General features: G+C 35.3%; 1 protein-coding gene and 1 long non-coding RNA gene across 2 annotated transcripts; both read right to left on the reverse strand.

The window, feature by feature from the left end:
- Nucleotides 1–121: 121 nt before the first annotated feature.
- On the reverse strand, nucleotides 122–4,272 carry LOC149782164 (uncharacterized). Its single transcript, XR_016414563.1, has 2 exons — nucleotides 3,401–4,272; nucleotides 122–2,033 (listed from the first exon to the last, which is right to left on the reverse strand). It is a non-coding gene; the product is annotated as an uncharacterized LOC149782164 (long non-coding RNA).
- A 12,547-nt stretch (nucleotides 4,273–16,819) lies between these two features.
- LOC149782165 (cGMP-dependent protein kinase 1-like) lies at nucleotides 16,820–26,893 on the reverse strand. Its single transcript, XM_089935075.1, has 7 exons — nucleotides 26,840–26,893; nucleotides 26,355–26,449; nucleotides 22,932–23,019; nucleotides 21,543–21,682; nucleotides 19,798–19,887; nucleotides 18,086–18,227; nucleotides 16,820–16,900 (listed from the first exon to the last, which is right to left on the reverse strand). The coding sequence occupies exons 1-7, from the start codon at nucleotides 26,891–26,893 to the stop codon at nucleotides 16,820–16,822; spliced, it is 690 nt and encodes a 229-aa protein (XP_089791201.1).
- Between the last annotated feature and the right edge of the window lie 569 nt (nucleotides 26,894–27,462).

Raw genomic sequence — 27,462 nt, forward strand, 5'->3', positions numbered from 1 at the left:
ACAATAACTTATTTGATTTGCAAAGCCTGGTGTAGTAAAAATACATCGTTAATTCCAAAGCACAAAAAGCAACATTACCCTATTTGCATGGTAACAGTATACCATTCATTTGGTTGTTTAAAATATCTGATGTAAGATTACTAGATCTATGCCTCACACTGCCTCCAGAATATAAAAAAGGATGTGTTGTTATTCCTATATGACTTGAACTTTGTGTTTAATATTAGTTGTAAATTCTTATTATATTATTATACTACTCTACTGATTATCAAATGTACTACCCTCCAAAATGGAGACTGCCCATGGTAGTAATAATAGAATCCATCATGTGCCTATGTGTAAATTATGAAAATTCCATCCTTGGCTCAGAATTTAAAGTGGTACACAAGGTTGTGCTGAGTGTTTGATGCAGATCTGTAATCCCAAGGGGAAAATTTCTATCCCAGATCAAAGCACAACGATTATTATTTTCTGACACATTTTAATCAAAATGGGAGTCCATGTCAAAAAGGCATACTGTTAATATTGCAGCAACTTTGAAACTTTCATTACCTAATGATAGAACTTAAAAAGTTAGATTTAAACTGAACTATGCAGTGGAAACTTTCAGTGATGTTCCTTTTAGCTTTTAAAGAACACAAACACAGTAGTTAAATGATACACATATGAAGAGGTCACAAAATTAAGTCCACTTTTATTGATAAAATTAATCAAGATGGACAAAAATAATGACATAGTTCTCATTCAGCTTTGAGATACAATTGATTTACCATTCAGAAAAGATATAATAAGAATGTATATTTTACAAACAAAACAACAATTACAACAGCAGCTTTCTCAGCTTAAAATGCTTGTTTTGACTACTGGGAAAATATGTTCAGATGATGCATGCAAATGAAGACATATTTGATATTTTGTGTGCTCCCAGTAAATGTATATATGAAAGTGATAATATCACTATATTGCCAAACATACCATATACCTAATTAAATTTAAGGTGATTCCTGAATACATTTACATATCATTTGATATTTGCTTATACCAAGAGGTGCTAATGTTAACTGTGACTAGTTATAGATTTCATTATAGAATAATATCTGGATACAAAGAAAGATGTCACCCCTACATCAAGTTTGACATCCTGAAGATCATGCTAAGCCTTCTTTCTATGATCAGTGCACAGATATATACCTGACAAGTTGTCACTTTAAACTGAATAATGAACATTTGTTCCAGATAATAAGGGCTGTCCCATTAAAACATACATGGGACAAAGGGAAGGCACTTTAAAACAAGGTACTCACCCATAGATGCTATTTAGAAATTTCTTATAATTTTAATATGAACTTGCTGAAATCAAAGTACCATGGCATATATTTTTTAAAAACTGCCTTCCCTGGGTACCATGTATGTTTAAATGGAACAGCCCTAATGGTTATAATAGCGCAATCATATCTTTGTAAAGAAGCAAACAGTAACAAGTGTGCATATACTGTCTTCACAAAATAGTACAAAATACGTCCTATAGAGATTGTCATAAGTTTAATATTTTAACATTAAAGATTGAAAAAGTTTGTAAGTTTTGCTCAAAACAGTGATGTCTTGAAAGAATCAGATCGGTCTCAGAAGGAAAATAAATCACACAGATCGTACAGCAATTTACTTTTGTCACATGATTAATATCAATTTTGCAGTTTTGTGCCACAGTGACAAGATGGTTAGACTTATTTTAATAATTTTTATTCTAGTTTCCAGCCACTTCTTGTTAATATTTTTCATTGAAATTATATCTTTGGTGACATGTCCAAAAACTTTACATGCTACATAAACTGTATATATAAAATGTTTGCCTTTTTTATCAAGCTTCGTTGACATTTTGCTGTATGTCAATTTCTCTTTTTGCACTTTTGCTATTGGTTCTTTACAAAATATAAAGTAGTGTTTTCATCTGAAAAAATGGCCAGATACAAAAATTTGTGGGTGTATTCAACAAGAGCTAATTCTTGGTCTGTGCTTTCTGATCCTTTTCCTTCCTGCAATGTAAGATAGAAAAAAATTAATTTGTTACTTCTAATCTAAAAACCAACTGCATAAAATCTGTGAAGATGAAATAATTAAGGATATAATCTTGAGAAACATACACTTTAAAGCATATAAATGTTGAATTTTCGGTCACAAATGTCCTAAAGACAGAAGGCTCATAGACCCACTACATGAATGAGTAAACCTCTGTAAACTTTACATCGGCATAAAGATACATATCATGGGGATAAATGTTAGACCTTACTGATTTGCATTGAATTGTACAATGGAATTTAATAAAGTTAGTCTGAATCATGCCGAAAAATCACTAACATTTATTTGCAAAAATATAAGCTTAATGATGTGTGCATTTGGAATTAAGCTAACAAAGTACACCGCTTCCTCAATAACTCCTGTCCTGATAACTTGCAAACACGCATATTATTAATTCCAATTAATTAATTCGTAACACATGATAGGTTGTTGAAACCAGTTGGAACGATCTTTCATATGTTGGACATTTTGAAAATAAATGTTATTTAAACAGAATAATGAACAACTTCATTAGAAAAAGCACGTTATTAAAAATTAATATTGACATGATTGTAAAATATGAATTGGTCAATAAGCAGCACAGTTCCATAACACTGCTCCCCCCCCCCCTTGGTAACTCACATCCTGCTTAAAGTGTGGTCTATGTTTGTGGACCTCGTTATGAAGTACTTTTATAATCAGTTATCCAATATATATAAAATTATGTCTTTTGTATTCTTCCTACCAGTGTCCAATATTCATAGCATATATTGAAGAGGTTCTTTTTTACTTAATTCTCCACAAATGCTTCAAATATGAATAAATATATGGTCTAAGTATTTAACAATACCGGACTTGCAACTGTGTATCTTTCATGATGACCAAATGGAGAATATCTTCCAACTCTTATTACCCAGCCTAATGATGTTATTGTCTTTTAGACTAAAGGTCTGTTTGGGTTATTATTGTGGTACTGGTCAAAATACATCAAATTCATATATAAAATACCTTGAAAGAATATTTACTGATATCTATAAGGCCATTCTTAAGCTTAAACTCAATCTGCAACTCAGTTAGAGCCAACACATTTTACATACATAACTGATATAGCTAATCACATCTACTGTATAAATTGAAAACAAAAAGTATGACTTGGAAAATCTCATATAAAATATTCATCCATCTTTAAAAGAAAGTAATTTACTAGTTTAGAATTAACCAGTTTGATGTCATTTTGTTTACGGAAATTACATTATATAAGATTAAAAAAGTCAACTGAAAATATAACTATCAAATTAAAAAAATATTAAATCAATTGTCAAATATCATGACATTGAAAACATACCTTTGCATGTTGTCTGACTGCTGTTGCATATATTTGAAGTATCTTCTTTTCTGTCATCAATACATCTTTCAAAACAAAAATATTGTCTTTTATCCCCCACTTATCTTTCTGTGTCGTTTGGCTCTGCTGTTTATTGGTGTGATCCCTTTCAAACTTGTATCAAAGAAGGGCCCCTCTATGTCACTTCACTAAGGATGGAGTTTCAGAAATGACCAGGCAAAATGATATCAGTTTGCCTTTTATGAGAAACCCAATTACTGGACTGGAGAACATGAAGGCTATCATATTTCAGATTATCAATGTCAGTTTGTTGGAATCCAGTTTACTGTAATTGCTACAAAGAGAAACCTGTTGATATGTGATCCTGCAGCTCTTCCCCTGTAGCTGTGTTGGGTCACCTGAATGGGGAGTTTTCAGAATTAGATTTTGAAAATAAAAACGTTTTAGCACAATTAAGCAAAAACAATTGGGGAAGACCCAATTAGACGTTCAGGACATTATAACTTCATTGTATTTTATACTTTCCACACTTTGTAAAACTTTGTACTTGAACATGCTGTCTTACAACAATTCCAAGTACAAGAAAGTCACATATTCTGTCTATACCGTTATTGGCTATGTATGTGTTTATGTAAATGCATTGTAACTGTGCATGGGAAAGACTATATGTATGTATGTATGTATGTATGTATGTATGTATGTATGTATGTATGTATGTATGTGTACATGTGTGTGTGTGGATGGAAGGGTGTGTGTGTGTGTGCATGGATGGATGGATGGATGGATGTATTTGTGTATAGATGGATGGATGGATGGAAGAATGGATGTATATATGTATGTATTTGTGTGTGTGTGTGTGTGTGTGTGTGTGTTTGTGTGTGTGTGTGTGTAATTTCACCTAGTAAAACAACGTGTGATGGCTCATTTCATAGGGAATCAGACTCATAATTCTAGCATTCAAGCTTTGACAGTCTGCTCAAGCCAGCATTGGGCTAACAGCTTTAGTGTGTCCTTGGGAAAAGTATTTGGTTATAATGGTGATGACAAACTAACAAAAGCAAAACACAAAAAATCTGGCTCTGTCGGTCAACAATATAATAATTAATGAAGCAGACTCCAAGAACAAATACTTACATTAACAAGGAAAACAAAATTAACCTCTGGGTTTTTATCAACTCATTATAGTACCTACCTTGATATATAAAATCAAGTAATTGTATGCCATGCCCTGTCTTATCACTGTGAACATCAATTCATTGTAAAGATAACTTGTATATGAATTTTTCTACTTCATAATTCTTGTTCCCAATTGCATCTAGAGATTATTTTCTAAACGATTTGCAAAGGTAGTTATATTGATTATTCTCTGGCTCAAGTAAAGTTACAAATGGTTATATTATTCAAGACCGCTCTCGTGGCCTAGTGGTTAGAGCATCTGCCTTGGATGCGGGAGGTCATGGGTTCGATCCCCAGCCAAGTCATACCAAAGACTTACAAAATTGGTACTGACAGGTGCCTCGCTTGGCACTCAGCATTAAGAGGCTAGTGTTAGAACTGGTTGACCTGGTGTCAGGATAATGTGACTGGGTAGGACATCATGCTACATGTCTGCGTCATGGTGCTACAGTGCTAGACATTACTATAAACTGCCCCACTGCAGACATCGTACATCATAGCGATATAACTAAAAAATTGTTAAAGCTACGTTAAAAATTCAAATCACACACATGTAATTTGTCACACCAGCATAAGTTGTCAGCTGAGTGATATACCATACCTTTATTCAATTCATTGTAATTAATAAACTGCATAGAAAACTGATCATCTTCATTCTATATTCAGAGTGATGCTCTTTTCAAATGGAGAGGGTTAACATTAGAGGCAGCATGGTTCAAACACTGCCTTAGTTGCATGGTTTTCAAAGCATCAGTGCTTGTAGTTCCCAATCACCCTTAGTTTAGAGAATATGACAATAAAGATCTAAACATAATCAACAATTTCATGTGCATGACTCTCCTACACCTGTATAAAAATGTACAATAAATAACAGATTGGAACTTGCTGTTTAGTAAAGGCATTCAAGTAAAAGCTATCAGAACCATATTGAATTATTTTCAAGCAAGTATGTCAGGCATAACCACTTACATACAGAACCATGTCTAGTGTAATATGATTGTCATACCAAAATGAATTTTAAGCCACAAAACACTCAGCCCTCACAAGTTTTGTGTACCCATTCCTCTCTCTCTCTGTCATTGATTTATACTCCAGTATAAACAAAATAAGCATTGTACTCAAATTTATAATGCAGTAGCTATTATTTTTTCAAACTGTATGACATTTTCTGCATCAGTGTGCTTCTAGCAAACACACTTGCAGACAACAATATCTTGCTACAATAAATGATTATGTATAGTAACAATATAGTAATTTTGATTGGTTCAGTTTATTTAATGCAGTTACATGTAGCAAACAGTATCTTTTCCTCTAAACAGTGCTGATGTCATAAACCATCCTAACAAATAGGTTTACGATTGTGTCTTGTCAGTTTTGCAAACAAATCATAGATCACTTCTCTATCCAAATGTAAAAATTATATGAAAATATATCCAAGAAGGTCAGTCTCATGATAGCTTTTAACTTTGTTTTAAAAAAGTGTTTTTTTCTGATGCATTTAAAGGTCTGAACCGAAATCTAATCACAATTTCCTCTAATCTCTCTATCTTGAACCCAAATAACATTCAATTCTAAATGTTTTGGGTTTTGTGATGGCTATTTATGTCAAATGTATTAGTACTGTATTGATTACCTGGAATGACTGCTGATCATTCAGATATTATTGCTAATCATATAAAAATTTGGTAACAGTGAGTTACCCATCAACCTTACTTCATAACACTAAGCATATTTAGCTAGCTGTACAAATTGTACATACAGATTGACAATTTGCATAAAATATCTCACTCACAGTCTGGATTTCTTCATAAGCAAGCTTTAAACATGAACTGAAGCAGTCTAACTAATATATCTGCCATGGATAAAGCCAAATGCATTACATGTCCCATTGTCTGTCAGATATAATACAGATTAATATTAATACTATCTTTGCTGATACTGTATGCAGTGGTAACATGATATCTTATGGTTTGTGTGTCTACTAGTCATTTTAAAACTAGACAGGCACAAGTTTTAAAACTTTGCAGTGATTCTGAAAATCACGGTATCATTGTTACTTATAATTGCATGCAATGGTGGATAAAACAGCAAACTAATTCTTAGGTATGATACAGAGTAATATTAATAATATTAATAATATATTTGCTCATACTGTATGCAGTAGTATGTAGTAATATGATATCTTAAGGTTTGTGTGTCTACTAGTCATTTTAAAACTAGACATGCACAAGTGTTATTGAATGCAATGGTGGATAAAACGGCGAACTAATTAAAGGTATTATACATGCCTGAACTTCATGCAAACACAAGAGTATATTACATTTGTGTCAGCAGGAGTAACATATATGTTTCACTTGATTATAGAAATTGAATTTGCTGTAATTCTCACCATTTCACAGTATGTACATGTTTTGTAGATTGCAATTAACCATTTATTGTTTTCTAATGAATTATGGACTTCCACTTAAGTAATTTACTGCAAGCTGACTCTTACTCTTAGCACAGTGTGACTCACTCTTTACTGCACACTGCTACGATGGCCTAGTGGTAAGAGCATCCGTCTTGGATGCGGGAGGTCGTGGGTTCAATCCCCAGCCGAGTCAAACCAAAGACTTACAAAAGTGGTTCTAACAGCTGCCTCACTTGGCTCTCAGCATTAAGAGGTTAGTGATAGGACTAGTTGGCCTGGTGTCAGGATAATGTGACATGATGCCCCAGTGCTAGACATTACTATAAACTGCTACACTACAGACATCGTAGTGGCATGACTGGAAAATTGTTAAAGCTACATTAAAAATCCAGATGACACACACACACACACACACATTTTAGTGCAATGTGACTTTCACTCTTTACTCCAATGTGACTGTCACTCTTTACTCCAATGTGACTGTCACTCTTTACTTCAAGGAGATTTGCTCTTTACTGCAGTTTGACCATCACTTTTTAATAAGTGTGACTGTCACTTCTGGTGCAATGTGACTTTCACTTTTTACTGCAGTGTGACCCACTCTTGGTGCAGTGTGACTCAGCAATGTGACATACACACTTGGTGCAATGTAACTGTCACTCCTAAGCTGTAATGTGACTGTCACTCTTTACTGTAGTGTGACTGTCAATCTTTACTGCAATGTGACTGTCACTTTTGGTGAAATGTGTCACTCTTTACTGCAGTGTGACTGTCACTCTTGGTGAAATGTGGGCGTCACTCTTTACTGTAGTGTGACTGTCAATCTTTACTGCAATGTGACTGTCATTCTTGTTGAAATGTGACTGTCACTCTTTACTGCAATGTGACTATCACTCCTGGTGCAATGAGACTGTCTCTTTTGGCAGACACACATACCTGGTCATACATTTACTTAAAATAGCTATCATTTACTTATGAAAATTACAGAATTCATAGAATGTATGCTCTGTGTTGTATTCTTTAAGCTCAATAAAAACAAAAACAAAAACTGAAACAAGAACATCAGTGGCACTATTACATTCATATCTACTAAGGAATACCATCTTTATTATGCTTTAACTAGATCTGTATATATGTATGTTAACACAAAAATCATTGTGTCCATTAAGTCATTATTAATCCTAGGTTCAACAAAGTGAGACTACAGTTCAGCCAAAACTTGATAAAATATAACCACTGTGTACATTTTTCCAAGAAGAATCAATCTGGTTTGTATTTGAAACTTTCTCAAGTTTTAAACTTCCTTGCAGGTTTTATCAGGAATATATTGAGTATGTGTCTACAATGAGGAATCACTAACAAAGATAACACCCATATGTATACATTAAGTAATTTCTTGCATGTTTGTTTCAGCCATGTATACATATTTGAAAAGTGAGTACCTTTTGTGATACTGTATTAGATTTAATTCAGTCTTCTTTGAATTAAATGTAGCCAACCAAATTTGGGACCATTCCTATATCCTTACACATTAACTGAGTCTAAGTTTCAAAACAGTGATTTCTTTTATTCAGGAAGGAGAGACTTTTTCAGTTAAAAGGTACTGAAATGAAATGATTAAGTTCAGTGGATTGGGCTATCTCTATACTAAATTCAAGTTCCTCCCAAGCAGCTATGTTATAATTACGTGATCATCATATTCATGCAGCTATTACCTTCTTCCCTGTATTATTTAGTTCTAACCATGTACATTCAAGGTCAGAAATGTCCAAGTCACACTGTAGAACAGTCTGAATGTTTTTTTTTTTTATTCTAATGCTTGCATCACACTCAAGTGTAACCTTTCATTCCTGTATTTCATCATTTAGAATAATATGCTTAAGCCACATCTCAGCAAAAATCACTACATTAGGCAAGAAAAGGTAAATATGTGTGTTTCTGGTTGGCTGACCATCTCTGTTTTTTGTTGCTGACCCTTATCAATTTTTCCCCCTGGAGTATTTTTTTAAAATCCCAAATATATCTGTATCTATCTATCTATCTATCTATCTATATATATATATATATATATATATATATATATATATATATATATATATATATATATATATATATATATATATATATATAGATAGATAGATAGATAGATAGATACAGATATATATATATATATATATATATATATATATATATATATATATATATATATATATATATATATATATATATATACTTTTTGGGCCTCAGACATTATTGTCTATATCATGCTAACCCAGGATGGCATAGGCCGGTATCCAACCTGCAAACTAAGCTCTCTCTGTGTATCAAATCTATGTTACATCATAGATGTTGTACATTAAAGTACTTAATATTACAACAATTTCAACATGTTTGCGAACTGGGCTTAGGTTATATCAATGTCAACAAAAGTAAGATCCTAATAAAAAAATACATTACTATGACTATAAAAAGAAACATTACTGGTAAAGAATGACCTATGTAAAAATAACTTTATGTGCATCAGATCAAACAACCAAACACATGGTAGGTAACATTTGGCATTACAATGTGCTGATCACATTATATAATTTTAAAATATATTAAATAATTAATGTGAATAATAAAAACAGGATGTCCTCTCAGCCAGCACATCCTGAGATGGCTTTTCCAGGGAGATATACGATGTTATTTTTGTTGTCGTGGGTATCAATGTTTTTATTGTAGACAAGGTAAAGAAAATTCTGGTTTCAAAAGTTTCATTTGTTCTTATTTCGCCCTAAGTTTAAGAATTAGTTTGTAATTAGTGCTCTATTCCTTGGTTATTTTCTGTTAATTCTCCCCTGTGGTATTTTGCATGACTCACTCGTATATGTTCTAATGTTAGATCCTTCTGTGTTTATCATTCATCATTAGGTTGCGTGTTCATGTGGGCGCACTTATCAGTCTTGTTTGGTAATTTGATTTTGGCTTCACCGCCTGCTGTCTTCCATCTGTCATCAGCTGGCGGGATTTCGGCCCACTTTCTCCTGCACATTGTGTTAGAGGCACTATGTGTCTAAATTAGTTTCTAATGATCTTTTTTTAAGCATAAAGTTACATCACAACACACACAAACAGCACCACACCGGACTTTAATGACTATGGCAGTTCACTTCAAAATAATAATGATAACAAAATGGGTATGGGAGCGGAAACTTTAACCCTGGACTTCTGCAAAGGAAAAAGGAGTTTGATCCTAAGTTTCATGCATGTTGTTGTTGTTGTTGTTGTTGTAGTGTTTTATGTCATTTTTCAGCACACGATAGGTTTTACATGGCGGCCAGTATTAATGGTGGAGGAAGAACCCGAGACAAAACCCGGAAAGAACCACCAGCCCACAAGAAGGTACTGGAAAGCTTTCTCACATACCCACATTGGCAGAATCTGAGACTTGAACCCATGCTAACAGAGGTGAGATGGCAGTGATATGTAACAGAGAGCGCTTTAGACCACTCGGCCACTTGGGGCCCCTTTATGCATGTAAGGTTCAAGGCAAGAAAACACTCACAAGCACTAGTGTTTGCAAGTATTGACCTGATAATGGAAACTGACCTACGTACCGGGTGGTAATGGAGTAGATCTCACAACCAGCATGCAGGGACAACACAAAAAAATATGACAAAATGAAACAAAGAACAACCTGACATGAAGGAAAAAAATGCATACATGAAATTCAAAATTGGGAGAACGGGGAATATATAAATTACAAAACCATGACCTTTAGAAACAAACAACAGTGTGACACCTCCAACTCTTTACCAGCAAATGCTGGAACGGAGTCATGGGGTGCTAATATAACTTTAGTACATGTGTTTGGGTTTGTTGGGTTTTAAATAGCGAATTTGGACCACTGTATGTTGGGGGTGGGGTGGGGGGTAGGTGCTTGTGTCCTTATTACTAGCTCATTGTAAATGGCTTTTCCCAGGTGGGGGAGGGGTAGTTTCTTTGAGTTATTTGGTTTCTTTTTCTGCTGCAGTTTTGCTAGCTGCATATTGGCTTTCCAGAGTATAAATTATAGTTCAGTAATCCAAACCTGCTTTCTTCTACTTTCCATAGCATTATAAATGAAGTCTCCGTACAAAACTTTGTGTTATAAGAAGATTTTTGGGCTCAAACACGCTATCACTGTAAACATCTGATCCATGCACTCTCCTTACTGAGGAATTTGCTAACTGTGAGCTCATAATTGTTTAGCATGCTGATGATGTTATCAAAACATAGTTGGATGCACAGCAGGTGTTAACTACCAATGAGGCCTTTATATTAAATATCTGGCCAATCAAATGATGTAGAGAGAGAGCGAGTTGTAAATATTTTTAGTATGATGAGAATAAACTATTTTCTGATTTAAAGAAAAAATGGCAGACATTAATATCATAATGCTTTCCACAAATTCATATAGTGAACCAACTTGTTATCCATATGTTTAGAAAAAAGGGCTGGGATTATTTAAAGGTTAACATGAAGAGCATACACCAAATTGTTCTCCTCCAAAATAGAAAGTAATTATCAACATGGGATTTCCACCAAAAGACTTCTTATTATGTCTTGTTGGTCCTAAATAATAATGATGCCAATATGGATTCCATTTTGTCCACCATAGCAGTTAAATTGAAGATGGTGTTATTGTTGAAGAATATCAGAGATGGTTACCACATTCAGCAGTTAAAAACAAGTAATGAAATTGATTTCAAAACAAAATTTCAGCCTAGAGACTGTGACTGCCTTCATAAGAATATTTGTTCGATGTTTTTTTACACATTTACCTTTTCAACATATATTTTATAAGAAAAATATTTTAGCAAGATTATTTGAAAAAGATTAAAATTTATTTTGAAATCATATATTTTTTAATAAATTTGTTGCTTTGCTGGCCTTAGTTCTGGCAGAAGTGCGTGAAAAACCACTAGAGTTGAAATATATTCTTAATGACAGAGATAGAGAGAGAGAGATTCGTTAAGATGTAAGAACAAGAGCAACAAATATATGTCCAGACTTGGAAAAGTTACTGTTTTCCAAAACAAAAACACAAAGTAAATCTACTAGTTATCTTGAGTATTTTGATGAAAGTTTAGGGATTATGCAATCCTGGATATATGGATGAGATGATTTATTAATGATATTGCACATGTCCTCCAAACTTTTCTTGTCTCTAGGCTTTGAAGTTTAGGATATGATTGGAGATGGTCTACCTATGTGTATAATAGTTTTAACATGATGAACCAACCCTGACTATTAGGGCTTGATATTGAGTTTGGAAGTTGTTTCAAATAAAATTTAAATATACACTGAATCAGTCCTAAGAGCACCCACATGAATTTGCTCAAATCTGAGAGTGGATTATCTCATCAGTTACAAATATCAGCAAATTAAACTTAACAAATATTACTACCTAATTAACCTGGCTCTGTGTGGTGGCTATGATAGTGCAGATGTGCCATTGTTGCTGTTTTTGTTGTTGTAGGGTTTAACGCAATTTTTCAGCACATGATAGGCTATACATGGCGGCCATTATTAATTATTTAATTAATTAATTAATCGACCCACGAGAAGCTACTGGCAGATGTGCCATGCATGCATGCATACATACATACATACATACATACATACATACATACATACATACATACATACTCAAAGTTCTTGTCCATATGATGTAATCATTATTCTGTAGGACAGAAATTCTGTCTACATCTGTTGCAAAAATTATTCCATCTTAAATATACTTCTAATCAGAGTGCATGCAAGGAAATTGAGTGTTTCAAGAATAAAGGAAAGCATATCCCACTCCCACTTGTATTATGGAGAAAATTCAGGTTTGGTAAAGTTATTTTATAAATACTTCAAATGGAGAGACAAATCCCTTGTGTGAAAAGATCAAAGTTTACAGCAGTTACAGAGAATGGCAGAGCAGTTCTTTTGCCTGACATAGCAAGACACATGTGGGTTATGTTGGACTATATTTGTACAATTAACTAGTGTCTGAGAACTGATGATGGGAGTATCAAACTAAATGTCAGCACCTGTTGGGTAATGAATGGGATCCCAATTGGCTCTCTAATTGTAAAACAATTAAGAAGGGTAAGGACTGGATAAAATCCAATTACTCACATTAGCTATGCTAGATGTGATTCATGCAATGCCCAGTGCTTTGTATTTTAACTGCTAATATCTAGCAGTAAATGTAAACATATGGCTTATTAAATGGGTTAGTATTATAAGCTGCCTGAAGTAAATCCTTGAATGTATTGCCATATCACACTGAAATGGTCAGTGAAACAGACTTGGACTTTGATGAAGTAGGCAATTCCATGGAAAACAATTATGACACTCAAAGTAATAATGCTTTAGGAACCTCATTAATGGAAAATTATGTGTGGCAGGATAATGCTATATCCAAAAGTATTGAAGTTCTAGGTACAGCACTTATTGACAAATTGGGAAGTTCTTTGCAAGAAGATCTGTCAAAAAGTCATGATGCTTCAGATACATCAGTTGCAGAGGAACACAACACTTTTCAAGATGACTACATGACCAAGATGATGTTGATGGATTTGGATCATCAATAACTTCTACAAAACCAGCATATTCAAGAAGTTGCTTCATGGATATCCAGATGGAAAACCCATCATTTACTGAAGGTATCAAGGTTTATAGCATCTTAAATGTTATACCACAAAATATTTATAACCTTAAAATAAATGCAATGTATTTGAGGATTTTATCTATTCTGCTTGTAATTAATTGTAATATCTACCATTTTTTTTCTTCAGATGTAGCAGTTAGCAGTTACATTATTTTATATGATTCTTCAATATCCTACTTCTGATTAAAATTTAGCATAATTTATTATTTAACCAGGTAGTGTGGAACAATACGTTTTGTAGATGTAGGTATGTGTAGAATTTTTACAGTTCTTATTGTGCCATTAATATAAGCACATCACAGCAATACAGAAATAAATGTTAGTCTGTTGATGTAGCTTCCAATTCTAGCACGCAATTTAAGCCTCAAAACAGGGAGAGTGACACAAATGAATGCACTTATCCACTTAAATTTTCACTTCATCATATAAAGATGTTCATGATCTTAGTTATCCTTAGTTTTCATGTGACATCAAATGTATGCAAGTTGCCGAGTGGTCGTAAGCGCTCTCCGTTAAGGATCATTGCCATCTCACCCCTGTCTGTGTGGGTTCAAGTCTTGGATTCGGCTAATGTGGGTATGTGTGAAAGCTTGCCAGTGGGTCGGTGGTTCTTACCGGGGTTTTCCCGGGTTCTTCCTCCACCATTAATACTGGCCACCATGTATAGCCTTTCATGTGCTGAAAAATGGCATTAAACCCAACAACAAATGTATGCACTTTATCCAGAATTGCATTTTAGCAAGAAATATGTTTGTTAATTAGTTATGACGTTATTTGCAGCTGGAAGATAGAGCATGTGGTGATGCACAGGGTTTTAGTGTCATTTAAAAAAGCCGAAACAATTCTAATTTTCTTGTATTTTGAAGATAAAATGTTCATTGTTGAATCATTATAGCTATAAAGTGTGTTTTACTGATGTTTATGTTCTTGTACCAAAATATGAAGTAAAATAAAAGAACAAAAAACAAATTTAAACTTATACATTTTATAACACATTTTAACTCTAAAGCCTACGATTTAAGCATATAAATCTATGATTTAAGCATATATAATTACACCTTTGATGATACATAAGAACTTACAGTAACTCCAAGCTGCTGGGAAAAGCTATGCAAAATGTAACAACATGCTTACAGAAAGCAAAACAATGTGTGAATTATTGTCTAAAAATGATAACAGAAACTGATATCAAACAAGCAAGATACTGATACTGAACAACTGTTTTGAAAGCAGAGTTGGGTGCTTTTTTTGACAAAATAGCTGATGGGAAGGACAAAAAAGGAATGTTTCTTATTTTACTGATGGTGGAAAACGTGTGTGTGTGTATGTATGTGTGATTTGGATTTTTAACATAGCTTTAACACTTTTTCAGTCATATCGCTACGATGTCTGGAGAGTGACGGTTTATAGTGATGTTTAGCACTGGGGCATCATGCCGCAGACATGTTGCATGATGTCCCCACCCAGTCACAGTAACCTGGCATGCAGGCCGACCAGTCGCAACACTAACATCTTTATGCTGATCGCCAAGCAAGGCAGATGTTAGTACTGTACCATATTTGTAAGTCTTTTGGTATGACTCGACTGGGGATCGAACCCACGACCTCCCGTATATGAGGCAGATGCTCTAACCACTAGACCACCAGAGCGGTTGATGGAAAGCGTGTTTGTGGATTTGCTTCAGATGTTTGTATAGGATTGACAAACATTTCTATTACAAATACATAAAGAAATCTAAGGGTGGCACAATTTCAGCTGGATACAGAAAAGAGAGTGGTAAAGGACAAGGAAGAGAACATGCAATATCTTGGCTTCAGGATTATGCATACCACCATGCTGACAGAATGACAGTTAATGGTGATATGATGCTGCCTTACAAATCTAACAAATTAACAATATACGAGCAGAATCTGCATAAAAAAACAAATGATCGGTCAACGTTTTTGGACATGTGGAATCAAAGTTTTCATCACCTGAAGTTAAAACAGGTTAGAACATTTTCTTAGACCATGATTTAATTAACTTGACTTGTTGTATAATTGCCATAGTTCATATGCAGATTATGTGATAAATCATCACTGCAATGACTCTAATTCTCACATATAATGTTCACCATGAGAGTATGGACATTATTATCCATTTGAAATCTGAAGTCTATTGGCCTTAATATCAAGTGTTGTTTTGCAATTGCATGCAGTTTAACGTTTATCATTACTACAAAGAAGTCAGGAACTTTACACAATCTTTCAACTTCTGGTCTAACAGATACTGAATGTAAACTTGGTAAATCAAATAATTTAATAATAAATCGATCAAGGCCATCTTGAAAATATTCTCACTACTAAATATTACAAAATATTTTAGAAGTTTATATTCAGTTTTCATAATAAATGTATTATTCTGCTTTTTGTAAAGGCAGATATTATATGATCCTGCAAGATATTAAGAGGTTAGTGTTAAGACTGCTTGATTTGGTGTCAGGATAATGTGACTGGGTGGGACATCATGCCCCAACATCTATATAAACTGCCACACTGTGGGCATTGTAGCGATATGACTGAAAAATGGTTAAAGCTAGTTTAAAAATCCAAATCACACACACACATTTACGATCCAGCCTGTCCATCCATCTATATGTATGCTGATACATACATACATAATGTAGGTTCTTAAGAAATGCAGGTGGAGATCTGAAAGATGGCATACGTAATAGGCTTCATAACTACACACTTGGGTCTTCCCATTCTCCAGTGATGCCCTTGGGTAAGCTCCTGGAAGCTGTTGAGAGCACCCTATAACCATATATTGTTTTAAAGGTCATATTGAATGCTATGTGCATGGTGGATCAAAATAGCATTAACAAAATTTCCATGCTAGTGTCTGCAATGTTTTCAAATAAACTATTTTATCTTTTCAGAAAACTGATGAGGGCAAAATTCTGTATTAGTGGAGACAATGACTCTATGCGTAGGCTATATGTTGAAAAGAGATCGATGGAAGAGCAGAACAGAATTTATATGAAACTAACAGCCTCCTAAGGAAAGAATTACCCAATATCTGCCTTATAAGGAAGAACTACCAGAAATAACAACATGAGATGCTAGTGACATTTTAATTCTATTACTAGAGAAAGAAATTGTGCATTACATTACTGTTGAAAATATCTATATTTTCTGATGATTAAAATGTTGTGTACAAGTACTTCAATATACTGAATATCTTCTAAGTTCTATAAATAGCACCTTCAACAATCTGAACTACACTGTATTATTACTGGCCATACTATTAAACCAGGCTTGTTGATGCCAGCTTCAGAACAATGCAGTCTCCTAGGAACAACATTTTTACAAAAGGATTTCAAGTATAACAATGTAGAAATGTTACATTTTCAAGTAATATTATGTCATCAGAGATCAATGTAGTATTGTTACTACATCAGGTTTGGAAATCACAAAACCAGTGCCCTAGAAATAGGATATTGTTACTACATGGGTTTGCTGAAGAGCTATGTAGTATTGTTACTACATCAGGTTTGGAAATCACAAAATCAGTGCCTAGAAGTAGGGTATTGTTACTACATGTGTTTGGGGGGTAACTATGTAGTATTATTACTACATCTGGCTTGGAAATCACAAAGCCAATGGCCTAGAAATAGGGTATTGTTACTACACGGGTTTGGGGGAAGGCTATGTAGTATTGTTACTACATAAGATTTTGAAGAAAACAGTGCCTAGAAATAGGGTATTGTTACTACATGGGTTTGGTGGAGAGATATGTAGTACTTTTACTACATCTGGCTTGGAGATCACAAAACCAGTGCCCTAGAAATAGGGTATTGTTACTACACGAGTTTGGGGGAAGGCTATGTAGTATTGTTACTCCATCAGATTTTGAAGAAAACAAATCAGTGCCTCGAAGTAGGGTATTGTTACTACATGCGTTTGGGGGAAGGCTATGTAGTATTGTTACTGCATCAGATTTTGAAGACAAATCAATGCCTGGACATAGGGTATTGTTACTACATGGGTTTGGTGGAGAGCTATGTAGTATTGTTGCATATCTTTGGGAATTAACCATGTAGTATTGTTACTAGTACATTTACTAGTACAACAAGATTCACTTTACAACTTCTTGTGCTTCTTCTTATTAAACTTGATATTGTGTGTACAGGGTTTAAAATTCCTTTAAAAAGGACAAGCAAGCAATTCCTTTATTATTCTGACAGCCATTAAATACAAAAATATATAAAACCAGTTTCGCATATGCTCTGGAGTCTAGGATTGTGCATTTGAGAGTATATATATATATATATAGAGAGAGAGAGAGAGAGAGAGAGAGAGAGAGATAACAGTTTTGCATATGCTCTGGAGCCAGGATTACATATTTGAGAGTATAAATGTGTAGGTATACATACCAGTTTTGCATATCCTTTGGAGTCCAGGAGTACGTTTTCGGGCTTTAGATCTCTGTGGATGATTCCTTTTGAGTGTATGAAGCTGAGTGCCTCTACTATACAGGCGGTGTAGAATTTTGCTGCTGTATGACTAAAGTTCTTTCTATAACAAAAAATCAACAAATTTAGAAGAGTAAACGAACATAGCATTAGACTTTCTTCAAAGTCGACATAATTGAGTTCTGTGAAGATTTATATTAAAGCTATCAGACCATTCTCGCGCATTCATCTCCTTCCAGAGAATATGAACAACACATATCCCACAGAAATATTGTTTCATTCAGAAAAGACAAAACCTGAACTTTTTCTCAAAAGTCATAGCAGTGATTGCACTTCATCCATTCGACACGTGTGTAAGGTTGTGAATCTCTGGATGAGAACTTGAGGTGGTTAGGTTTCGAATTGACGGATTTCGCTTCCAATTTAGGTAGATTACATTATTTGTCTCCCACGAGGCTCTGCCACCCGAGGAGACAAATAATGTAAACATTGACTTTGATTTTCTTATCTCGGTGGAAAAACGCTATTTTTTCAATTTTCTCCCCAATACTTTTTTTGTCGATTAAAAAAATAATCATCTGGAATACAGTTTAGTAAATCCAACAAATACGGTATTCATCAAATATTTTAACTTCCTCGCCGTTTCTACTTCTCACAGGGTCTAAAAAAAAATTATGAAAATCGAAATAACTATATAACCAGAATAATTCAACATCTGCAACTCTTAAAAAATCAATTTTAAAGTTGTGATTTTTAAGTGTTTTGTGTTTTGAACCGATAACGTCAAGAGTCACGTGATATTACTTCAAAATATTTATAACTAATACTTATGTGTTAATTAAGGCAGTGAGGTCAAGGTCGAGTCGTAGCACCCAAACTGTATTAGTGAGAAAATAAGAGGAATAAAAGTAATAATATTGTCCCATTTGTTCAATGAGTGTTATATCTAAATAACAACTAATTAATTAATTTTGTTTATAAGGATAACTTTTAACCTTGGAAAAAGTATTTGTTACAGCTGATGTGACTAATGCGTGTATATCACTTAGACAACCGGATCGAGATTATATTTGACAGAAAAATTAGTTTCCTGTCCTTAATTAATTCCCGTGATCGTGTTGTATGGTTTGAAGAAAGCCCATCAATAATGAATTAATAAAATGATACAAGCGTATAATACAAACACGGCCAGTACTGCTAATAGTGTCCTAAAGTTGAGGGATAAAGACCATTTTGTATCTCATTTAAATAAGGGGTCACTTGAAATTACCTGAATGTAACACGTAGCCAACGTTTGTTTCAACAGGAAACTTATGGTAAAAACAGTATACAAGGAAGAAATCACATCTGTTGGATAATACGATTTACAAAATTAGCGCCGCCATCTATATCAAGTATACATGCACAAGTAAAGTAAATGCATTAAACTCGATCTCCGTTTCTTCAGATCACTTTTATGATGACATAAATATTTACGTTTGTATCATCAAATTATTGTGCACCTATAACAGAAGGATGCCCTCTACATTGCCACGTACGAAAGTGTTGATGTTTCTTCTTCATTTAAATTTGGATTTTAACACCATCCTTTAAGTGTTAGCTTTCTTGCAAAACAAACAAACAATTACGGTAATAAAAACTACATCAGCATTGTATAAAATTGTTTAACATACTCTTCATATAACACCGTGAACAGCTCGCTTCCAAGACAAGGCTCCATTAACAGATACAGATATTCATCATCCTTAAACGTTTTATGCAACCTGGAAAATAAAAACAAAATTGTGAAAGAAAAATAGCTCCATATATGTTGCTTGAACATGCCTACTTTATAACTATCATCTATGAAGTGCTATAATTGTAACAACGTGTTCATCTAAAGAGGCCTTAATTATATGTATTTTAAATGGATACAATAGCTACTGAATTTTCGTCAGGTCTATATGTCGATAAGAATCTTAAAACTTTTCGTGACGCTTTTGTCATTTGTATGAGTTTGATTATTCGTTTGCAGCTTCCACATCAGAATCGACATCTTATAAAAAGGAATGCATTTAATTATATTATATCATACCCAAATTGTTTGTAACGTCTTTATACGCAAAGGATTGCATGTCTTAATATAGCAAGATTGCTTAATTGTTATTGTCTCTCATCCTGTGGAATTTATGCACATGAGAAGATCAATTTGTGTTGGATAGGTATTTTTGCGACATGATCTCGTTGCCATTTGCAAACGTGATGCACGTGTTTTAGTACTTTTTCTTCATTTCTTTTAATTCAGTATTTTCACAATCATAATAGTTAATGTAATCTAATGCTTTTCACCTTTTACAAATTTACTGTTTCTTAATGAACAAATCCTATCCAACATTCCTATTTAATAAACTGAAACTCTCTAAAGCAAATTGCTTCGAAATAAGCATAACAACCAAAAAATGGACCGTCTTTCCTAAAAGTGAGTGACACAAAAATGACTGCTGACTTACTATTTTATCCAGCTTAGATTGACAACAGTGCTTGGATACCATGGAGTGTTCATTGAAGTGAAAACCTTAATGCAGCCTAGAAAATAGTTACTGTGCAAATAGGATCCAACATGAAATGAACTCGATTTTCGTTTGGATAATACGTATGGCTCAATAGCAAACCAATACATATATAGTCCCAAAGAGTTTAAACCAAGTATAGACGCAGTAAGTTCAAACAAGCATAGTCCCAAGCAATTCAAACCAAAACAAGTATAGACCCAGACAGTTCAAACCAATACAAGTATAGACCCAAACAGTTCAATCCAATACAAACATAGACCCAAACAGTTCTATCCAATACAACTATAGACCCAAAATAGTTCGAACCAAACAAAGTATATACCCAAAGATGTTAAACCAATACAAGTATAGACCCAGTCAGATCAAACCAATACAAGTATAGACCCAAACAGCTCAAACCAACCAAAGTATAGACCCAAACAGTTAAAAAAAACTATTCTAAATTTGAGAATGATCAGGTGACATGAAACACTAGGCCGGTCTTCCGTAATGCATACCAACATGCTTACCAAATTTCTTTTGTCTACATCAAGTGGTCATTGCATTAAATATGCTAAGAAGATAACGTGCGTACCAGGTTTTATTCCTCTACTTGAAACGGATTTTGCTTCAACGTGCTAACAAGAATTTTGTCAAAAAGAAAGTTCAAAATGATGAATAACTATTATTCATATCCTTTCGAAGTGTATGTAAATATGCTTACAGCTTTCTCTTGCAATTATATTTCTTTCGTTTTTTATTGTTGGCAATCATCCTAAAGAGAGCATAATAGAAATGACGATTGGACACACGAAACGACACCAACATCTCCTATTAAGAACAGTTACAAGCAGTGGGAGCATGGAAAATAAAAATCATAATCTTACCTTACAATGAAATCTGATCTCAATTCCGACATAATGTTCTTTTCATTCAGGACCTGTGTTTGTTGGCCGATTGCTACGATGTGCTGCTTGTTGAGGATCTTTAGAGCATACGTATCTTTGCTGTTATTGTTTTCCTGTACCTGAAAATTTATTTACATACGTAATATGTACTATTTCAAGGTATTGTCTTTCCTCAAGACGTGCATTTATGTTCTACGATTTAAAGTATTGTCTTTTCGGAAGACTTTTATTTGTGTTGTACAATTTAAAAGTATTTGTCTTCACTCAAGACTTGTATTTGTGTAGTACATTTTTGCAGTGTTGTGTTGACTTACTACAACCAAAGTCACTTACAATCAATGCACATTATCCAACAGCCGATTCTCGCCGCTGACTTTCAAAATTCTCTCCAGGATCAAATAACGATCGATGAGTATTTATCGAAGTGTAACTTGTACCTAATCTGTCGCCAAAAACGAACGTTTGAGTGATTTGTGTTAGCTTTTTGAGTGATTAATAAAATATGCACGTTTATCCAACCAAATCATAATCATTTAATCCTTATAATTCCAAATTTCATCCTTTTGACGTCAACATAGCGGATTCCATTAAAACAGACTCTACATTAACGTAGTACGTAGTATTCTTTTTTAGGCAGATTAATATCAACGTCTTTGCTAGCCATGAGTCACCATCATACTTTATTACGCAAACATTTACAGCGAGATTCCCCGCTTTTACTTCGTGCGACCATTATCCTAACAACAACTACATTAAAAACAAAATGTCGAAAGAAAAACAGGGTTAGCGTTTCAGTGGATAAAGGACGTGCAATTACAAATGTTTTTGAACCACTATTTGGAGGTTTTGTTTATCAATGCCAAATTTGATCCCGAGCCTTAAAGAAGTAATTGATACAGTGAAAGCTTGATTGAAAAGCAATGGGAACCGTATGGGAACAAATTATATGTCCCAGAATTAATTCATATGATATGTGAATCTATCAACTGCTGTTATTGTATACGGATCAAAAGTTACCAACCTGGAACAGAATGAATAATGGACAGACGAACAATCTTGATATATCTCACTTTTCTTCAAAGATACGAGGTTTTAGTTGGATGTGATATTTTACATCATAACAACGCATGTAGGTTATTTACTGACGATGCCACTGAAGTAAAGGGCTTTGCCCAAGGACAATACAATGTAACCGACCTGGCTCATCCTATGGTAGGATTCGAAGCAGTATTATTTCGGTCTTGACCCTGTCACGCCAAACGAATGACCCACCGCGTCGCCTACATTCATTATTTGTTCCTACGACACGCAGGAGTATACATGGGGACAAAAAGAGGAGAAACACAAATTGGAGAAAAAAGTACTTACCAATATTACCCTTCCAAAACCTCCAACACCCAGCGGTGTTACTTTATGCAGGTCTTGTAGCTTCAAGTTTGCCATTTCCATGTCTAAACTAGAAGAACGAAACAGCAGGTCATTAACGAAACAAATAAAAACTTAAGAAATGTTCATATCTCCGACAAATATATTACCTGATCATGTTGCATTAGAATAACTTTCTTTCATACATCAGCATCACTCCTGGTAAAATGTCTTTCTGACTATGGGTTATATAGACAACTGGAAGCAACTCTTAAAGGTTAATTCCCCGTTCCACCCGCCAGGCGCACACCGTTATATCCGGTTAAAACCAGGTTTCGTTTCGCTGTCCTGTGCTAATCTGTCCTTCGAACATACCAATTAATCTTGATATATTTTATACCTTATCTCACTCACATTTACAGCAGTGCATTAAACCCAAATGTTGTTTGATATGATGCATAAAATATTTTTTCTAAACTTCGGACAATTGATTAATATTTTTAAAATTATCGTACTGATTCATTTTCACTGGTGGAATTTCCAGGTCGCTATCTTTACTCTTAACGCATTTCCTCTAATTATAGCTCTTTTTATATCGCGGTTATTATTAAATGCCAGTTTGTACTCACATTTGATATGTAGCTCATGCAATGGAAATCTGCACAACCACATTGTGGCTGTCATATCGTCTGCACCTCTGCAATTTGTTCACAACTGAAATCAGTTTAAAAGTGATTTGGGTCTAAAGTGGGGCCGTCTGGACGATATTTCAAAGTTTGGATGTTGTCGTCCTTTAAGAAGTCCGCCAAGATGGTGTTCCCATGGAGTATATGGATGCCTTGGGTTCGGAAGCGTGGAAGAGTGGTGATGTAGTGTTCAACAGCTTTTGGCGATCCTTTGGAGGCATAATAATTTCTACTGATACTAGCAGAGTTACGCACAGATTCCTATACGCATTTAGCTTCAAAACATAATGCGTACAAACTTCACTTGACATTCACACATGTCGAGCGATATGTGATCTCTTATCATTTTCTCAGGTCCAAACTTGTTTTATTTCTCTTGTGTTGTGTTAAGTAAAAGTAAATCTATGCTTCATCACCTGTGAAAATGTCATTGTAACGCCTCTAGTCGCCATATTCATGTTTAGCAAGTAGCGACTTGGAGATTTAAATTTTGGTCTGTTTTGAATCGGCCATCAAAAAAATACGGGACAAATCTTGTACAAACATTTTTGAGCTTCAAATGATATATATGTCAAACAACAGCAGAATTATTCATGCCTGTGATCATAGAAACATCTTCCTTTGTGTATCAAGCAACTACATTAATTCCACCTGGGCATCAGCCACTTTCTGCTCACCGATCGCTGACAACGACCTTCCGAAATCTTCGTCATCGTCCATGTATTCGCCGCCCTCCTTGAAAGGATGAAACCGCCTCAAAAGTGTAGGATATGGCAGAGAATTACATCTATAAACTCTGTTCAAATCGGACTTGACATCCATCAGAGAGTACCTAAAGAGCACCCTCATTTTGCAGTATGCTCCTTGTACTGTTGTATATCTAATTTGGCTCCTCCGGCATTTTAACGTCAATGTCAATTTATCTATGTTACGTCACACAAATGTCTTTACAGATTTATGGTGTCCCTACAGCGTGTCCGGCGTGCTGCATGTGCAGCTGCTGATCACGTGTAGCACGGTATTTTATTTTGTGATCGATTTTGCATTTATTCACAGATGCAAAGACAATAAAGTTTGAATAAAGTATTCAGAACGTTTAGAATTCATTTATATGTGTGTGTGTGTGTGTGTGTGTGTGGTACATGCAAGAGATTCAAAGTAGAAGATGCCGTTGACGTTGTACCAATTACTCTTCATCGCACTCTTATAAAGTGCGTGCGGTGTGAACAAAGAATACACAGTCTAGTGCCGTCAACAAGCACATCAACGGCCTCAAAAGATTATATTTATCTATTTCTTCTCATCATGAAGTGCTGTGCCTACATTCAAACATCAGAATCTCTAGTAAGTCTCATTGGGGACGCTGATATACATTTCACTCCACCTCCTATGAATATTCGAAAGACAGCGCTAGATTTTAATGATGGTAGGAGAGAAGTTTCCATCCAAGCGTTGGAATCTCTATAATAAATAAGACTATATTGTCGAGAGTGTCGATGCAAGATCTCATTCTCAATTGGACCTTAGCTCCCTAAACCAGACGTGACATTCCAATGTGTGTGAGGGTGGGGTGTCGTGCCTATCCTCGCCGGTGTGGCGTCAATATATCCCGTACTCCGTCAGTGAACTGCAACGTTCTCGTTCCAACTGTCGACCATTCAGTGCATGTGTACGAACGTGCGATATACAACTATTTTGATCACAAGTCACCCAGTTCGGACAGGCGATGCGACAAGCCGGATAGAGCATCCACGTAATCTGACAGTAACAAAATATTATGCCAAACATACCGGACAGCGAAATCGACCAGCCACGCCATAGCAAACAGATCTTATTCCTAGTGCTCTGACCGAGCCAAAACGGCCGCGCCGAACGGGCATTTTAGATTACCACCAGTTATAAAGCCAGATTGTGTGGAGAAAATGATCCACTCCACAGCTACTGCATTGTCTTTGTCATACAGAATCATCTTCTCTTAGATCCAAGGTTTACAAGAGGAAGACAACCCCAATTAGACAAAGGTGATGAAATGGAAATGACTAATCATCTCTTCCAAGAATGGAATCGAATGTATTCAGCACTAAGGCAGAACTGGTAGAAATCTACCGTATCGAGCCTACGTCCAAATCCCCAAGGCCACGAATAAGGCTAAAGCCATGAGAACCTCCTGCAAAGTCTCACTATCCGGTATACTGTTGCACCACCTGGTTCGGTGCACCAGGTCGGGGGCCGAATGGAGGAGGTAAGAAATTAGGCGCACAAGACTTGCCACTACATCTGTCAGCGCAATCTCCCTTATCATGGCGTCTTCTTTTGGGATCATTCCAAATAAAAGATAATTGTCAGCAGGGATACAGTAGAGTCAATTCCCAAAGATGACAAAATTGCCGTGGCCAGGTGAAAGTATAGGCGACCATACACAGCTACATCTCGCCGTCAGGCAGGGAGGAGGATAATAAACAACGTTTCTCCTCCATCAAGCTTCCCACCACCCTTCAAGTATGCGATCCAGACTCCTTCATTTTCATCAGGCATCGATCGACCTCTTTCCGCAAAACGATTGTATGATCCAAATCGTTTCCAATGGCCTCATACTGTAGCTTATCATACCTCCCTACTTCTGACACCCCCTTTCATGATGCAAATCTCAGACGATCAAATTAAGGTGGATATACTACAGTAGAAAATCGATTTTTACTTATAAAGAGGACGGTGAAACTTGTACTAAAGTCACACTTGCAGGAATATTGCTCTTGACTGGTTCTGGTGACGATGTCCAACGGCAAGTTGGGACCTGTCAACGACCACTGCAGCCTCAACCAATTCAATCTGACCCTGAAATTCAAGAATGAGACGGCAAAGTCATACTGTTTTTCAGGGTGACATGATGACTACGAGATCGGCTAGAAGCTGTCCGGCGAGTATTTTCACATTCTAATCCATACGACGTCGCGCAAATTGCTTCGGTTCTCCTATCCCGGAAAAAATCCGTGTTCTTCCTATCGGCCTTATCCTCAGCCTTTCGACCTTCACAGAAACATTAGACTTTGTAATTTATTTTTTATGACGACATCCTCTACAGTGTATGAGGCGTAACTGGACAACATCCTTCAAAATAATGGAGTAAGTTCGGTTTGTTCCATTCCATAGATAATAAACGTCAAGATGTCAGACCTTTTTCCCTCTGAACATTTTATACATCTTGTTATGGACTTGTTCACATACCTCAGTCTCGTACGTATCCCCTCTTCCCCAACCAAAATCGAAAACATCTTTCATGCGTCTGAAAATAATTAAAACAAAACATTTTTCTCTGCGAACGAGTTACTTCAGCTCCTATGCATGTTCAATGCGGCGGCGTGTTTGCTACCAGATTACAAACGGTCCTTCTAGGCAATGGCGACCTTTCAAGGGCCATCTTCATCAAAATATTTCGATTTCGACACATATCAAAACTTAAATCTCAGTTGGCAAGACCGGAAGTCACTTACAACAGGAATACCCTAGAAAACCCTCAACCGGAAATAATGATTGTATAGATGGCAGTCTGTCGTGTTAGGGAGTACACTTATTACCGGATTTTACGACAGTTTGTGGCAATTGGACGTTTTAAGAAACGGCTCTTCTCATCAACCTCCTGGAAATGAAAATCATTCCCTATGCGTCAAGCAATTGGGTCTAACACTTAAGCGGACGTACGGTCCTGATACTTTCGGACAATTTAGTAATAGTCACATAACACCTCAAACGATGGGAAATGGAGTGTTTTAACGACTAACGCCACATAAATGGTGTCACACCATTCTCTGCCTCCATTTATCAGCCAGCCAACTTCTATCTCTTTCTCT

The sequence above is a fragment of the Sinohyriopsis cumingii genome, chromosome 15 (genome assembly GCF_028554795.1).
Source record: "Sinohyriopsis cumingii isolate HCF-2022 chromosome 15, ASM2855479v2, whole genome shotgun sequence".
Taxonomy (NCBI): Eukaryota; Metazoa; Mollusca; class Bivalvia; order Unionida; family Unionidae; genus Sinohyriopsis; species Sinohyriopsis cumingii.

Excerpts from the sequence above, each read along its gene's own strand:
- LOC149782165 (XM_089935075.1), bottom strand. The coding sequence starts at position 26,893 with ATGAAAGATGTTTTCGATTTTGGTTGGGGAAGAGGGGATACGTACGAG. Across the intron at positions 23,020-26,354 it reads CAGTCAAGAGCAATATTCCT|TTTAGACATGGAAATGGCAA; the intron begins GCAAGTGTGACT and ends TCGTTCTTCTAG. Across the intron at positions 21,683-22,931 it reads GTTTTGGAAGGGTAATATTG|GTACAGGAAAACAATAACAG; the intron begins GTAAGTACTTTT and ends ATAAATTTTCAG.